Source organism: Tenrec ecaudatus, chromosome 12 (genome assembly GCF_050624435.1).
Source record: "Tenrec ecaudatus isolate mTenEca1 chromosome 12, mTenEca1.hap1, whole genome shotgun sequence".
NCBI lineage: Eukaryota > Metazoa > Chordata > Mammalia > Afrosoricida > Tenrecidae > Tenrec > Tenrec ecaudatus.
The window spans coordinates 26,426,425-26,441,981 of NC_134541.1; the positions used below are offsets into that span (position 1 = coordinate 26,426,425).

Here is a 15,557-nt window from a genome sequence, read left to right on the forward strand (position 1 = left end):
GTTACTGGCCTAACTTGGCCAATAGATCACTCTGACAGGGGCCAATGCCTCTCTCTGGGCTTCAGTCACCCCATTCTCTAAAGACAAGAGTTGGGCAAGGTTGGGGATGGGCAAAGATTCCCCAGACATTTGAATGCCTGTTAGTTGGCAGTGGCCTAGAGGGATGTGTGGGTAAGAAGTCTGGTGCTGAGTCAAAGGTCAGTGAATAGTGATGTATACACCAGCCCTGGACAAGAAGCCATGTTCAGGCCGCCTGCTTGCCCCCTTGATTCTAGATACCTCTGCAGGTTCCTTCGAGGAGCTAGGCTATGATTTTCCTGGTAGCTTGTCATGTGACTGTGAATAGTCTTTGGTCTTTTCTTGGCCTTCATCTATCAAACAATGATAAGCAGCCATTCCTGGCCTCCCTTCCTCCAGATTTGAGCTGCAGAGCCAAAGAACTCCTGGATCTGCGCAGACTTGCCCGAGCAGAAGGGGGCATCACAGCTAGGGCCCTCCCAGGCCTACAGCCCAGCTCCCTACCACCACCTCGCCCACCACCACCAGCCACTCACTCCGGATCTGCTTCTTGATCTCCTTGGAGGGATCCAGCCAGTTCTGAAAGAGAAGATGAAGTTCTTTAGAAGGAAGGATAGAAGACACAGCCAGAAAGGGGCCTCTCGCGTCAGTTCCTAGTGGGGAGTAGCCCTTCCTGGCTGAGCTTTCTGGGTCATTTCCTTGAGGCTGAGGGGAATGAGACCTGGGTCCAGCAAGGGTTCAGGACCTGGCATCCTAGGGCAGCCAAGGTAAGGAGATCCTGCAGCTGTACTGACACAGGAGGGAAGGAAGAAAACTCGGGAAAGCGCTTCCCAAATGTGGGGAAGAGACACCTGGAGTAGAAGTTCCCCGTTCCAAGCCTCGCAGGCAGCCAGGCCACAGTTCTCCAAAGTGTGGTCAACCCAGGTTGAAGTCTTATCACCACACAGCCATGAGGAGTAGATTATGGAGGGAGGCAGAGAACTGGAAGATGGGTAGAGCTGGCTGACCCTGGAGGCCATGCACATAGTAGGTGCCTAATGAAGATCTGAGGGCAGACGGGAGCCAAGATCATGGGATCGACAGAAGGACGTCTACCTGCTGTAGGCAGGCCCTCTCTGGCCAGCCTTACTCTCTAGCCCACATACCTTCTGGCTGTCAGCATCACAGAAGGTCAGGCCAAAGTAGTCCTTCTCCAGGAGGTTGAGGTGCTCACACACCAGGTCAAACAGCACCTGGCCCCGGCCATGTTTCTGAAGAGGAGAGCAGAACCACTGTGAGGTTGGAACACAGCTTTGGGGGGAGCAGGGAGAGACGTTCAGCTCCACCAGGACAACTCAAGAAAACCCTGTCCAGGTATTGAGATGACCTGATCACATCGGCCAGCATGGACTCCCAGCTCTGCTCTCCAAATGCACCAGGGTTGGGGGGAGGGGCCAGGGGAGGTGACACTCATCAACCACATTCTTGCTAGCTCTGCCGGGATCCCTCCAGACCTTGGTCTTGGTGGAGAGAAAGCTGGGATGGGGGTGGGGGAAGTGATCGATTCTTTTCCCATTCTAGCCAATAAAGGAGGCTAACTTAAACCTCATGAACCCCCAAAAAGCCAAAGTCACTGCCAATGAGTGGACTCTAACTCATCATGAGCCTGTAGAGTTTCCAAGGCTGTCTATCTTTAAAGGAGCAGATAGCCTGATCTTTCTCCTGAAGAGCGGCTGGTGGGTTTGAACTACCGACCTTGTGGTTAGCTGTCTAATATTTACCCAACAGGTCCACCAAGGCGACAAAAAGATTCAAGGAGCAGAAAATCAAAGTCCTAAGCTGTGGGTGTAAGAGGAAGAAAACACACCACCACCACCCTGAAATATGACAACAGAGGACAGAGGGGAGAAGGGGAAGAACTGAGACTCAGAGCCAAAGCACGGCTCTGCTTTCTCAATCAGTGCCTTACACCAAGTCTGAACGACAGGAGGGCAGCCCAGCCTGGAGTGCCACCCCTGATCTGGGTAGGGAGTGGGGCTTTCAAATTGGTGCAGGGAGTCTAAACCAACCTCAACGGGACGGGTGTTATGGTACTACTATTAGAAAGCCACCAACTCCACCGCTAACCAGGATTTGGCTCTCTTGAACCATCATCTAGTCCTGAGGACTTGGGATGATAAAACCCAGAAGCTGTCAGGGAACTCCAAACCCACAGAGGTACAGATGACACGGGGAATGTGAGGGAGTCACTACCTAGAGAGACGGGGGCTCCAGAGAGTGAGGCCCTTATGAGGCCTGTAAGGTCACCAGGACCTGGGACCAGCCTGACTGGAGAGTGTCTTCCAGAGACCAAGGAATTCCTGAGCCTGGAAGAGTCCACTGAAGAGAGTGGAGCTGACCTCAGTCAGGCCAGGCTGAAGCCAAATCTTGGGGGTGGTGTGGGTAGGTGGGGGAAAGTTAAAAATGCATTTCTTTCTTTTGTGCCAGGTGTACAGTCAGGAAGGTATCCATTGGAGAACACTTCTACAGAAGAAAGCAAAAAAGCCTAACCAACCAACTATAAAAAAACAAACCAGCAGCTCCAAATAAGGGTGCCAGTCTGAGTCTACAGGAAAGGAGGACACTAAATGTGGGGTCACCTTCCATGGCATCCATCGTGGGACAGGGACAGGCCACCAGGGCTTCTACACAGCCTGGGTGAGTGCTTCTTCTTACTGGGCTGCCTCCTCTGTCTGGCTATCATGTTGATCACAGAATCCTCTGTGATTCCTCTGTCTAGAGACAAGAGGGGTGGCCAGATGGCTCATGGGGTTCCCAAGAAAAGGAGGACCCCTCTTTACACTCAATAAGTTTAAGTTTAAACAGCAGCCTACTGGGTGAGAGAGCAAAGTTCTTAGGCTTGAGCTTGCGAACTGGGTAGCAGAGCAGGATTGGATGGTGGCATCCTTGCCAAGACATGGTTACCCTGAAAACCCTTTCCTGGGCCCCAGCCCCTTGCCTCATCTCACTGTATTTATAATTACAACAGCCCTCTCTGGTACTCAGCATGGCCATCTGTACAAAGGAGGCCCAGCCAGGTCATCTCTACGGGAATCTTGCAGTCAGTCCAGGCTTCATGAAGAATGGCTGGCCTTTGGGCTTGGCCAGGCTGAAAGCACACAGAAGCCTGCCCTGACCCCGTCGGGCCGGCCAGTCAGGTGCTGCACGCGTCCTACCTCCACCTCACACTCATATTCAGAGGCATCGAGCAGAGTGACCCGGCAGGTGGCACTCTTGTATTTCTTGGCAATCTTCTGGGGTGATTTCTGGGCCTTGCTGGGTGTGGTCCTCTCAGACAGGCCATCGGCCTCACAAAAGTCCTTCTCCTCCATGTCTAGGCTCTGTGGATTCGACCGTGGGAAGAGTTTGGTCAGTAAGCTTGAAACAATATAAGAGAAGCAATAAGAAAGCAGCGAGGGTGGAGATGGACCCCCGATGGAGATGCTGGCCTGCCCTCCAGGGTCTATGGGTGGCATGTATAGGGGAGCTAGAACTTCCATGCACAGGAGGTCCAGCTTATGCGAGGGGTCCACTTCTTACCAGGAGGCTATCTGATAGAGCATTCCATAAAACCAAGCTGACCCAAAGGCCAGCGGGGTCTGTCTCCCAGGACAGTAAGTGAGTTATCAGAGCTTATCTATTCCTTCTCTGGTCTCGCTGGGTCTAGCATAAGGCTTGGCATTTATAGATTTACCTAATGAAGGGAAAGGAGTCTAGAGTCCTGCCCACACATTCCTAATTCTGCCAATGACTCCCTCAGTGACCTTGGCCAAGTCCCTGCCTCTCTCTGGGTTTTATGTGAATTCAAAGAGGTAGCTACTAAATGATTCCTGAAATCTCTTGTAACATTAGGATGAGGAATGGTTGCTCTGGGGTTACACTGGGTGTGCCATGACAAAATGGATCGGCTTAAGGGGTAGCAATAAACAACTGAAAGAACACAGGTTTTCAAAACCAGATCTGGACTTGACTTACACCTCTGTCACTTTAGGGCATTCTGGAGAACTCACTTCATCCTGCCGGAGATCAGGACTAAATAGGAAAATGAACACCAGCACCCTAGCACTGAACAGTTCACTAGTCAGTCTTAGTTCCTTCTTCCTTCCCTCTTGAGAAAAGGCAGGGGCCCTGAAATAGGCTCCGGCTTTCCCATGCTGAGCCAGCTCACGCTAGGACAGCCATGGGGCGCTTGGCCACTCACCTGTTCAGCAGGCCGAGATTCCTGCTGGGGTGGATGCTTCTCATTGGAGTTGGCCTCTGGGTGGCCGTGGCCTGCAGGGGTCACAGGGGTGGTCACAGCAGCAGCGGCCTCTGGCGGCTGTGGGGCTTCCTCCTGAGCCTTCTTCACCTCAGAATCAGGGCCTGTCTCTGTTGTCATGGTGACCACCACACCTGCATTGGTAGGAAGGAGAGCAGGGGAGAGGGGCAGTGATGTGACAGGAATGGGGCAGGAACCACACATGGACAGATGGAGATGAATAGACAAAAGTCAAAGGAGGAGGGGGCGAGGGAGGGACCGGGAAAATAGGGATGGGGATAGAGTCATGAGAAGGTAGGCAGGTCACAGGCTCCCCTCCCACTCCGACTGAGCTCCTCGGGAATCCCACCCCTTTGCCTGGGCCCAGAATCCAGGTCTTTCCCAGGGACAATGGACGTCTGTCCTAAGGGCAGCCAGTCACCACCTCCAAGCAGGGCCTGCAGGCAGGCTGCCTCTACGGTCACAGCATCTGGCACACAGCAGCCCCTCAGGAAACAGTGGGTGAACTGAACTCAACCTAAGAGGCCTTTCAGCACTGAACTCAAGCAGGCCGCTTCAGGCCCCAGCCCTCAATAATTGCAGCCCTGCAGACTTCACAGGGATGGTGTCAGGATAGATCCGAAGGCTACCTAGGGGAAGGCCCTGTTTCAAATACACAGCTCTGATGATAGAGAAGGCAGGAGAGCTGGGTCTGCCACAAACAGGGCTGTCATTGCCCCTTTCTGGGACTGCCCAGGGACAGGGAGGTTTAACACAAGAGGACAAATAGGTATGAGAGCACTATTGTAAAAAGGCAAAACTAGGTTTTGACACTGAATAAACAGCCCACTGAGGGTGAAAAGAGAGGGAGGGAGGGGGCATCGTGGACCACAGCATAGACAAGTGTTACCTTGAGGACAAGGAAGGCCATACACAGTAAGAGGGAGCTAATGGGGGAAGGACGGAGGCAAGAGAAGACACGGCAAGGTTTGCAAGCATTAGAGGCAGCAGAGGCAAATACTGTTACAGAGACCATCCTGCAACCTTGGGGGGCTATGAGCAGATGCTTGGATAGACCTACAGGCTGAACAGGTAAAAGAGGGAGAGTAGAGGTATACCCACAAATAGGTTTGACCGAGAATATTTGTAAATGTGTATGATTTACTTTTGTTGTCCTGTATCCATGAGTGTGGTGGAGCATACAGGAGACAAAGTTATGAAAACTTCTTAGACATAACTTAATACCTTTGAGAATGAGTCACTGGGACTGGGGCGTCAGGACCATAGTGAATTGGTATACTATAGTTCACAAAGACAATGCTCTACATCCTAACTTGGTGAATAGTGACTGGGGTCTTGGGCCACCCCCTGACATGCCATCATTGGTCTCTTCCTGCCCAGAGGAAGGTCGAGTGATGAAAATCGAAAGACACACAGAAACAATGAGTCCAATGGACTTATGGGCCACACAAACATCGGCCTCCACTCGCTGAGATCAGAAGAACAAGACGGTACCCAGCTACCACTACAACTGCTCTGAAAAGATCACACTAGCAGGTCCTGGATAAAGAAAAAACCCCTCACTGCCGCTGAGTGAATGCTGACACAGAGCAACCTCCTGTGGGTTTCTGAGACTGTCACTGTTTACAGGAGTAGAAAGTCCAGTCTTTCTCCTGAGGAGTTGCTGGAGGTTTTGAACTGCTGACCATGCTGATCACAGCCCACATAGCCACTACACCACCGGGGCTCCTCAGGTCCCGGACAGAGTGGGAACAAACTGTGAAAACAACACTCAAAATCATAAAAGAGATCAGACCTATTGGTTGGTTAAAGACTGATGGTACCCCTAAGTCTGTGGCTGTTAGTCTGGAACTGAACTCACCCAGGTATTAAAGTAATGAACAATGTAAGATCAAAAGAACAGCATTTTTCCCAAGGACAAAGTTCAGGGGCTAGGAAAGGAAACACCAAGGGAAAGCGTGCTAAGTCACAGTACATTGAAAAGATAGATGGCAATGGATGGACTGGAATCAGAATGTGCTTCAATTGTCAAATGCAACCTTTGATCTGCTCTGTAAACCTTCACTTGATTTACAAGAAAAGGTTAAAAAAAAGAAAGTCATAGAACATTACATAAATGTAAATATAAACATACTTGTGAGGACTTGAAACAATGTATCATCTTATCATTCTCCCCTTGGAGCTCAGTCCTGAATCTACTCTGTCCTCTAAGTGGATCTCATACACTGAGAAAAAGCCATACTAAATCTAAGCAGGCCCCCTTTCATGAGAAGCCTCCAATGGACAGACAGATGGCTAGCCGCCCTGGCTAGCTGCATGCTTCAGGGCTTCTGCCCCAGACATTTTCCAGGTTAGTTTGTTTTTTAACTTTTTCTTGTGAATTAGGTAAGGGTTCCCAGAGGTCATCAGTTTCCATTCAACAATTCATACATATTTTGCATCATCTCACTCATTGCAACACCGCTTGTCCCACTTCCTCCCTGCGCTTCCTGCCTTCACTCAGCCATCTCTCCTCCTGCCCACACATTCACTTGGCAGTTTCTCTCCCTGCGCTCCAGGAGTGCCAGCCCAGCCCATAGGAAAGGGCAGTGGATGGGAAGTCGAGGGCCCTGAGCTCAGCCACCTGGACATTCTAGGACCCTGGACAAACCGAGCGCCTCCTCATTCCTGATCAAGTGGACAATGAATATGATGCTCTGTTAAGTGCAAGCTCTGAGCACACCTGGGAGAGTTAGCAGGTACTGATGTTGCCTGGAAGGAGATCGGGAGGAAGGAAAGGCCTGGGCCCACCAGCCTCCTCTCCAGCCAGAGTATAACTAAATGCCATAGTTAAATAAAGGCTCCCATCCCTCCCATGAGAGTAAGTGTAAACTGCCAAGACACAAAGCCACAAGAGCAGCTCACAGACTCACTGCAGTTGAGCTGATTCCAACTCATAGTGGCCCATTAGGACAGGACAGATCTGCCCTGTGTTTTTCCGACACTGTCACTCTTTTTTTCCCCAAAACCATTTTATTAAGAGCTAATACAGATATCATATTGTTCCATAGTTCAATCATATCAGGCAGTACTGTACAATTGCTACCACAATCAGTTTCAAAATATTCTCTTGCTTCTTTAACTCAGCTCCCCTTTCACCCCCTCCCAGTGTACCCCCAGGAACCCTTACTCTACTTGCTGTCTGTACGGGTTCATCAATCCTGGGTTTCATATACTGAAGAACAGAAAAAATATATATAACAAAAATTCAAGATGGTTGTGCCCAATGATAAAATATATCTGAGATAAACCCCAATAGATAAAAAATGAAACAAAACCAGAAAATGTTGGAAACCAGATCAGGCCCAATATGCATCAGAGGGAGGATCTAATGACAAGGTTGTGCCAGCTGAAGTCAGGGTAGCATTGTTGATCTCCCAGTTACCTCTCCAATGCACTCTGTTCGGGAACCAGGTTCTGGCCGTCCCTCTATCATGGAAAGAGGGAACTCACGGGAGGAATAGAAAGCCTCATCTTTCTCCTGTGGGAAGGGCTAGCAGCCCAGTGTGTCGCCACCACAACCTCAGGGCCCCTACAAGCTCCCTAAGGGTGGAGCTGAGACTTGTCTGCCTAGCTCCGGATCTTTCCTGTCTGCACCGGAGGCTGCACTGGCCATGATGCCAGGCCTCCAGACCTGAACCCTTAAAGCAAACGCCTATTCTCTAGAACCCTCACCAAATGATTAAGTGGGACCATGCAAATAAGAGGTAGGGGATTCTAACTCAGGCCTCGTCAGTTTTGCCATTCCTGTGGCTCTTAAGGTCGAGGCCTCTCAGAAGTCTGAAGGATGAAATCCTGGGGCCATCAATAAAAACTTGTCCCCAGCAGAGTGTGTGTGAGCCTTGCCTGATGGAGATTCCTGGTGGAGGCAGGGACATGAGACTGTGTGGCAGAGCAGCAGCTGGGCTGCCTAGTCCTCGGAGGACCAGAGAGACACATGGCTGTTGGCTGAGAAGAGGCACTGCTGTCAATAAACCAAAGACTGTTTATCCTCATGTTCTCTGATCCTGACTTGTATTGACCTGTTAACTTCCCTAATAAACTTCCACAATGGTGAAAAAGATAATATACTATAAAACACAGACCTACTGCAGTGTGCTTTTAAAAATAAGTGTGTGTGGTGCGGGGAGGGCTCCACGGACTAACAGGTAGGTTCTCTGCTGTGAGGAGCAGAATCCCTGGGCTCCACGTGGATCCTGACAGTTCTGAGGCTTCAGAGCCCAGCACAGGGGGTCCTCCCTTCTGCCTCAGATGGGCCGCGTCTGCTTTGAGCCCAGTCTCCTGAAGTGACCAGGGGAACTATCTTCAATACTAAATTCCTCCCACTCCTGGACCTCCCGCAGAGCCTGGCAGTGAATGCCTCCTACTTCCAGAGCGGAGCTGCAACAGTCTCTGGAGATCATCCAGGCTCCTCCCTTTCTTTTACAGAAAGACCCAGAGAGCAAAAGAAACTTAAGCGGCAGTCCTTTCCCCAGCTAGGTCTTCCCTGGCTCCTTCCGCCTCCCCCCGCCTGCCCCCCCTCCAGATGCCTGGGATCCTAACTCCATTTGTGGCTAGTGGTTACACATGGGGCTGCGATCTGCCAAGTCAGCAGTTTGAAACCGTTACCAGCTGCTCCGCAGAAGACAGGGCTTCCTACTCCCTGTAAGATGTTGCAGTTTCAGAAGGTCACAGGGGTTCGTTCTACCCTGTTAGCTAGATGTGTCGTTTCTACCCTGTCTTATACATTCTATAGGATCGCTATGCTGTGATGGCAGGGAGGCTGGGTGTTTTTAACTGCACTTCGTGGCCCCAAACGAATCCCAGCAGAATTCCCTCTGAGGAGAAAGAACTGAGGCCAGGCTGAAAGCCAAGTGGTGGCCTGAGCCACCACAAAACCCCATGACCAGAGACTGATTAAATAAATGATGGGTCACCACTCTATATTTTAAAAAAAGTGAAAATCTGGCATGGATAATATTTGAGTAAAAAAAAAAAAGCATACTACAAGAGTGTTTGGGTAGATCGACCTCCTTTTGATCGATAGGTATACTATACATCACACAAATCCAGAAAATTCCGTCAAGGATTAACAATGGTTATTTCTGGGTGGCAGGATAACAGGTGATTGTTGTTCCTTTTTTCTATTCAGCTGCAGTTCTTGATTTTTCTACTATACTCGGAGAGTCCTTGAATGGTTAACAGAATCACATTTCAAATCTACGATGAAATCCTTCTTTATTCCACAGGTTCAAGGGTAACAACATGGTTCTCGCACTAGGCCAAAGAAAGTGAGCCCCAAACCTGGTTTCAGCTTTGGGCACAGCCTGCCAGGGGAGCAAGGTCTCACAGTCCCTCGGAGCCTGCTGGGTGGCCCTGCCCCTGAGGGGATTCAGCAAAGAAGCACGTGCTGGGCCCCACAGAGCTCACTGTCAAGGCAGGAAAACGTCTCACCAGAGAAACACTGAAACACCCAAGCAGGATGTGCCTTCAATTTGCCAGTATATGCTTGCAGGAGAAAGACGAGGCTGAGGCTGTAAAGTGTTAGTCTTAACTCTGGCCTCACTTCAAGAACAGTTGGTTCTGACCACATGGCCCTGCTCGATACTCACCTTCATGAAAGGATCACTGAAGAGAAGGGTGTGCTACAGCAGTGTGTGGAGAAGAAAGCAGATGATATCCAGTTATCAATTGAAATCGTGTCTGGGGTCTTAAAGGCTTGTAGTCAAACAAGCAGCCATTTAAGCAAGGAGTCACCCAAGTCACATGGAAGAAGCACACCAGATTGTGTGACCCAACAACCACAATAACAAAATTCAAATATGACGAAGGGAAAAGTGTCGGAGCTGAAATGATGACGCCCAACTGGTGGGAGGCGATGGAGGGGGAGTGGGAGCCCAGACCATCTTCAGAGGAACTAGTTACATTAAACCGCTGGCAGGCCCCCACTACCCTCCGGCCAGGGTCTCAAACAGCCGTACTAAGAGACAGAGATCGTGGCAATCTTGATTATGCTGGATTGAACCTGATACTTGGTCAGCTGACCTCTCTATTGACCCGACCTGAATTTGTTCTAAGTGCAAGCCTCTCTTGCGTGTTCCATGACAAAAACTTCTTCCCTGGCTTTTTAAGTACTGAGAGTGATCTTTTCTTTCTTACTCATTATTTGTACTTTCATCTTTACATTACTATTATTTTATCCTTACCATTGTATTTCCATTTTGTTTATTATTGTCTCTTGGGTTTCCCAGTTTGTGAAGCACAGGAGTGGATGCACAGAGATGATAACTGACGCACGGGTTTATAGGGGATGTAGGATTGCAGGAATGGGGGATATAGGGAGGGGGAGGGAATTTCAGGAGTAAACAATTAGGAGAGAGTGCTGGAACTGACTGTGATTACACAATTCATTTTAAAGGTGATCTACCATAGGGGGGAGGGAGGAACGTCCCCAAAATGAATTGTGATGATGCTTTTACAATCCTTCTTGGTATGATTTAAAGACCAGACTGTTGAATTGTGTGATATGTGAATTAGATGCCAATAAAAATGTTGAAAAAGAGAGAGCGAGTTACAGTCTCAGAAACCTGAGGAAGAACTCTACCCTGTCCTACAGGGTGGCTATGGGTGGGACTCAACCTGATGGTGCTGGTGTAGAATGATTTCAGTGTCTGGGTAAACCTCCCAGAAGAGCTTGGAGACCTGGGGATGGGTGTGGCTTCGAGTTAACAAAGCTTATAGGGTTGTGGGTGGAGGGCAATGGTCCAGTTAGGTTTTGAAAAGGGGGAGAATTTTGACAGGTGATGGCAGTGGGGGCTTGTGGGCTGAGTGAGCATGTGGGCAGACACTCAGAGAGGGGGGTAAGTGGGGCTGGGAAGGGGCCAATGTAGATATTCTATAATCTCGACCCCTAAGAATGAGAAGGAGCCTGGCAGGAGGAGAGCTGGGGAAAGGTGAAGAGCTGGGGGTGCTGCAGGCAGCCCTGAAGCATCAGGACTGTTCATCGGCTGGAGAAGAACAAGTCTCCATCATCTAGTGACCCTGCAGACCAGGTGGGCAGGGCAGCAGGGCAGGGGCCCAGCTGCTGAATGGCTAAGAGCACAAACTTTAGAGTCAGGCTGACCCAGCTCATCCTCGCTTTGACCTTGGTAGTAATTTCACTTCTCTGAGCCTCAGCTGCCTCTCCCACAAAATGAGGTACTCCTCCCTCCCATCTCACGGCAGTGATGGGGAGCCAGGACAGGACAATCACCGATTCAGCACAGTTGTGGTTAGGGGCTGTTGAGTCAGTTCCTGCGCTTCGGGAGTTTCTGTGCAGCAGAATGAAACGCTTCCTGATCCTGCACAGTCCTCTTCTCTGTGGCTGTGTTTGAGCTCACAGTGGTAGGCACTGTGCCAGTCCATCCTGCTGAGGGGCTTCCTCTTTGTAGCTGATCCACTACTCTCCTAAGCATGATGTCTTTCCCCAGAAACTGGTCTCTCCAGACAACATGGCCAAAGCACGTAAGACAACGTCTTACCCTTCTTCCTTCTAAGAAGCATTCCGGTAGTCTTTCTAAGGCAGATTGTTGTAGTGGTTCTTTTGGTATCCACAGTGTGGTCAATGTTCTTCACCCACCCATTCCAAACCCTCCATCCCCTCTGTTCTTCCTGATGTATTGTCCCATGTAGGAGCTGACTGAACAGACTACGGCTTGGATCAGGCACACCTTAGTCCTCAGCGTCATCTCTTTGGGTTGGGTTGGGTTGGGTTTGAGCCCTTTAAGGGGGTCTTGTGCAGCAGATCTGCCTGCTGCGGTGCGTTGCTTGCTCATTGACTGCTGCTCTGGACTCAATTACCTCTCTGAGAGATCGGCTCTCGACTAGTGGGCACTAATGGGAAGCCACCGTAAGGAGTGGCCTAAGAACCAGGAATTCAGAATTGTCTGGTCAAAACAGAATTAGAAAGAAACGTTCTGAGAGACGGGGGCGAGCAGGGCCAGCCTGACAGGGGTTAGAGAAGGACAATATCGTCTGAGGAGCTAAATGCTGACAGTGCCCACACCAGGCTTGTCTGAAGGAGAGGGCCGAGGGCTGCCGGGTGCCTGTCTGGTTTGAGTTCGAGATAACCCCCCCCTCAGGTTGTCATGGGGTACTACTCTTCCTGCTGTAAGCCCTGCCTGGCTCCCCAGGTCTACCTTCCAGCACTCCTAAACAAGAGCCGGCTTTCTACTAGGGGACCTCGAGAGAGAGATGTCCCCAGTCGGGCTGAGGCAATATCCACTCGGCCTCAGAGCTGTCCTGCTCATGAAAAAGGAACAACTGGCATCTGGTTTAAACATCAGACACCCTAGCCTGGGTCAGCACACATCAGCATCTCTGAATTCCAGTAACTCAAGATTTGTTCTTGTTTTTCCATCCCCACAGCCACTCCCAGCTCAGAGTCCCTATCAACCTGTGTCCAGATGGCTGCGCTGGCTTTCTCCACAGTGTCCCTGTGGTCACCTGGGTCTTGCTAGCGTTTAGTCTCCAAAGAGCAGCCACAGGGATCTCTGTTCAGAACCCCATCTGGACACACACTTTAAAATCCTCCACTGGCGTCACATGCAAGGGGAAACAAAGGAGTTGTTTCACATGCAAACTCCTTAGCAAAGCTACAGCGACCTGCAGGATAGAGTCCTCACCGTTGCTTGTCCCCTTCCCCCAACTCCTACCAGGCATATAGGCCTGTCATGTTGGCAGTCTGTCTGTTCCTGCAGCAGGGCTTCTGTCCTTACTATTCCCTTGGTAGAGGGCAGTAACCTCCCCAGACCTCAATCTCTATGTCTTGTTCTGGGTTGAACTGAGCCTCCCCCCCACCCACAAAATGTATGTTGAAGTCCTAACCCCTGTACCCATTAGTGTGACCTTCTTTGGAGATGTTATCAGTCCATCCTTACTGAAGTAGGGCAGATCCAAAACCCAACTGACTGGCTTTATAAAAGGGGAGAAAAGCCCACAGAAGAGAAACAGCGTGTGAAGACCCATCTGGAAGCCAGAAGTTAAAAAAGCCAAAGAAGGGGACCTTCCTTCCCCTCAAGCCAACAAGAGAGCCCCAAGGTTCCTGAGACTGTAAAGCTCCTACAGGAGTAGAAAGCCCTGTCTTGCCCCCACGAGTCTACACAGTTCTTGATAAATAGCAGTAACAAAGATAACACTTTTTAAAAAGTTAACTCGTTTGATCCTTACAATAATCCATAAAGTAGGTACTCCTATTGTCTCTCTTTGGCAAAAGAAGAAACTGACGCACAGAGACACTAAGTAACTTGCCCAAGATTGTAGAGCTAATAAATGGTGGCGCCAGGGTGGAAACCTAGGGAGGCTGGCGTCAAATGGGCAAATGGATGAGCACATGGATAACAGCCTGATGGGACATCAATAAGTCAATTTCTGAGTCTACTCAACTGAGGACCAGAGACCTGGGCTGCGTTCATCTCAGGAAGCTGGCTGGCTACCAATCAGATTTTAAGCATCTGAATTTTCCACTCAAAGTCCTGATATTATCATCCTTATTTAACTGATAAGGACACAGTGTCTTAAAAAAGACATACTGATTTGCCCAAGCTCATAAGGTGGGGCCATATCTCTGTGACTCCAAAGTCCTTCCCACCACATGATATTTCAGCAGCCTTGGGGGACTTGTCCTGTGCTAATTTCTCTCAGGGATGAGACAAAGCAAGGAAAGACTTCCCCAAACGGAAAGAGATGACTACCAAGGAAGGGCCCTGATGGCAGACTAAGGACCAGTGCTTCTTGTTTCGCTGCTACTACTTGTATCAGATTCGGATGGCCTGGGACAAGTCATAGTCCCTCTTGAGACTCCGAGTCCTCAACTGTCAATGAAGACTGTCCTCCCGCTTCAGAGCCAATGAAGCTCTGCAGATGAAGGATGTTCAGGGAAGGGAAGAGTTCTGAAATATGGAAGTTGAAGTCAGCACGCCAACTACAATGAAAAGTAGTTATATATGATTGTGACACGAAGATGGAAAACATGCCTTTCCATGCCTACATGGAGTAGAACAACAAAAAGACACATACAACCTCTTGTCTCCATGGTCATTAAAAAAAAATCACTCCCTTGACAACAAGGCTATTTCTTCCCAATGTTGGACGCTGACAACTTTTGTCTGGGTGTTCTTGGGAATTCCGAGGCAGGTGAGAGACGACAGGGTGCTGGGAAGAAGGGGAGAGAGTGAGAGATGGGTAGAATGTAAGAGACATGCAAGCACCCGAAAAACACCCGGCCAAAAGCAACCTCCTTTGTTTCAAATGCCTTTGTCGATTACCCCAGTCACCACGATCATTTTTCCTCTCCTTTGGGACAATCAAGGGGCACATCTCCCTCGTGCTTCCTGAGCTATCGTCTCCAGTAGCAGGCCCAGATCCAACCCACGCGCTGCAGCAGGAGGCTGACCTTGGCTGCTAGCTTCTGGTGGAGTATGACCAACGGGTGGTGCCGGCCGGGAATTAGAGACTGGAAGGAAAAAGAACTCAAGGAATATCTCCCTCAGTTTTCTACACTGAGACTCTCACGGTGACGGAGACCTTGTGTCAAAGCTCCTTGCACGGCCCCTTAGTCATCAGTGAACTCTGGCGACACCTGTGATGGGTTTTGGGTCAACTTGGTGGGGCCAAGATTCTCAATGGTCTGGCAGTTAGCACCCTGTCATTCCTCATGCCCGGATCTAACACAATGTCATCAACTCCAGAACAGAATCTGCTACGAGCAACCCATCCGTTGTGAGAAAATTACAGTGGAATAAAACGCCCTTACCCAGGTCACAAGCATGACGCAACTGAGAAGACATTTCCTTCAGGTGTTGCCTGCTTCCTGCAAGTGGATGCTGTGGAAAACTTTGCTTGCTTTTTGCCGGGTCTGGGTCCTCCAATTCTTGAACTTGAGCCAATGGGTCTACCCTATTGCCTGCCCATCCTGGGAACCATCTGCAGCCTGTCATGGGACTGCTGACCTTAGGTTCATTCCCCTCTCCAGTTACCAGCTTGAGTGCATGGCCTGGGGTTCACCTGCCTGTGGGCTTCCTATGACCCGGGGGCTTGGAAGCAGCGAGGGCTTGCCTGCTTCTACAACCATAGGAGCCATTTTCTGGATATAAATTCACACACACAAGCATCACTGGGTTGGCTTCTTCAGAGAACCCAGTTTAGGTTTAGGACTGCACCTTCTCTCCATCTACGCACTCGGACTGAGGACTAGTAAACATTAGTC

At 50.0% G+C, this 15,557-nt stretch overlaps 1 protein-coding gene across 5 annotated transcripts in view; it reads right to left on the bottom strand.

The window, feature by feature from the left end:
• Positions 1–15,557, bottom strand: part of EPB41L1 (erythrocyte membrane protein band 4.1 like 1) — an 80,677-nt gene that overhangs the window by 55,331 nt on the left and 9,789 nt on the right. For all 5 annotated transcript variants that reach the window (XM_075563685.1, XM_075563687.1, XM_075563684.1 and 2 more), the window contains 4 exons: positions 4,238–4,428; positions 3,213–3,377; positions 1,164–1,268; positions 555–597 (listed from right to left, as the gene is read on the bottom strand). In XM_075563685.1, the coding sequence (XP_075419800.1) occupies positions 555–597; positions 1,164–1,268; positions 3,213–3,377; positions 4,238–4,414 (490 nt within the window). In that variant the 5' untranslated portion in view covers positions 4,415–4,428. Of the gene's footprint in view, positions 1–554; positions 598–1,163; positions 1,269–3,212; positions 3,378–4,237; positions 4,429–15,557 lie in introns of those variants that run through there.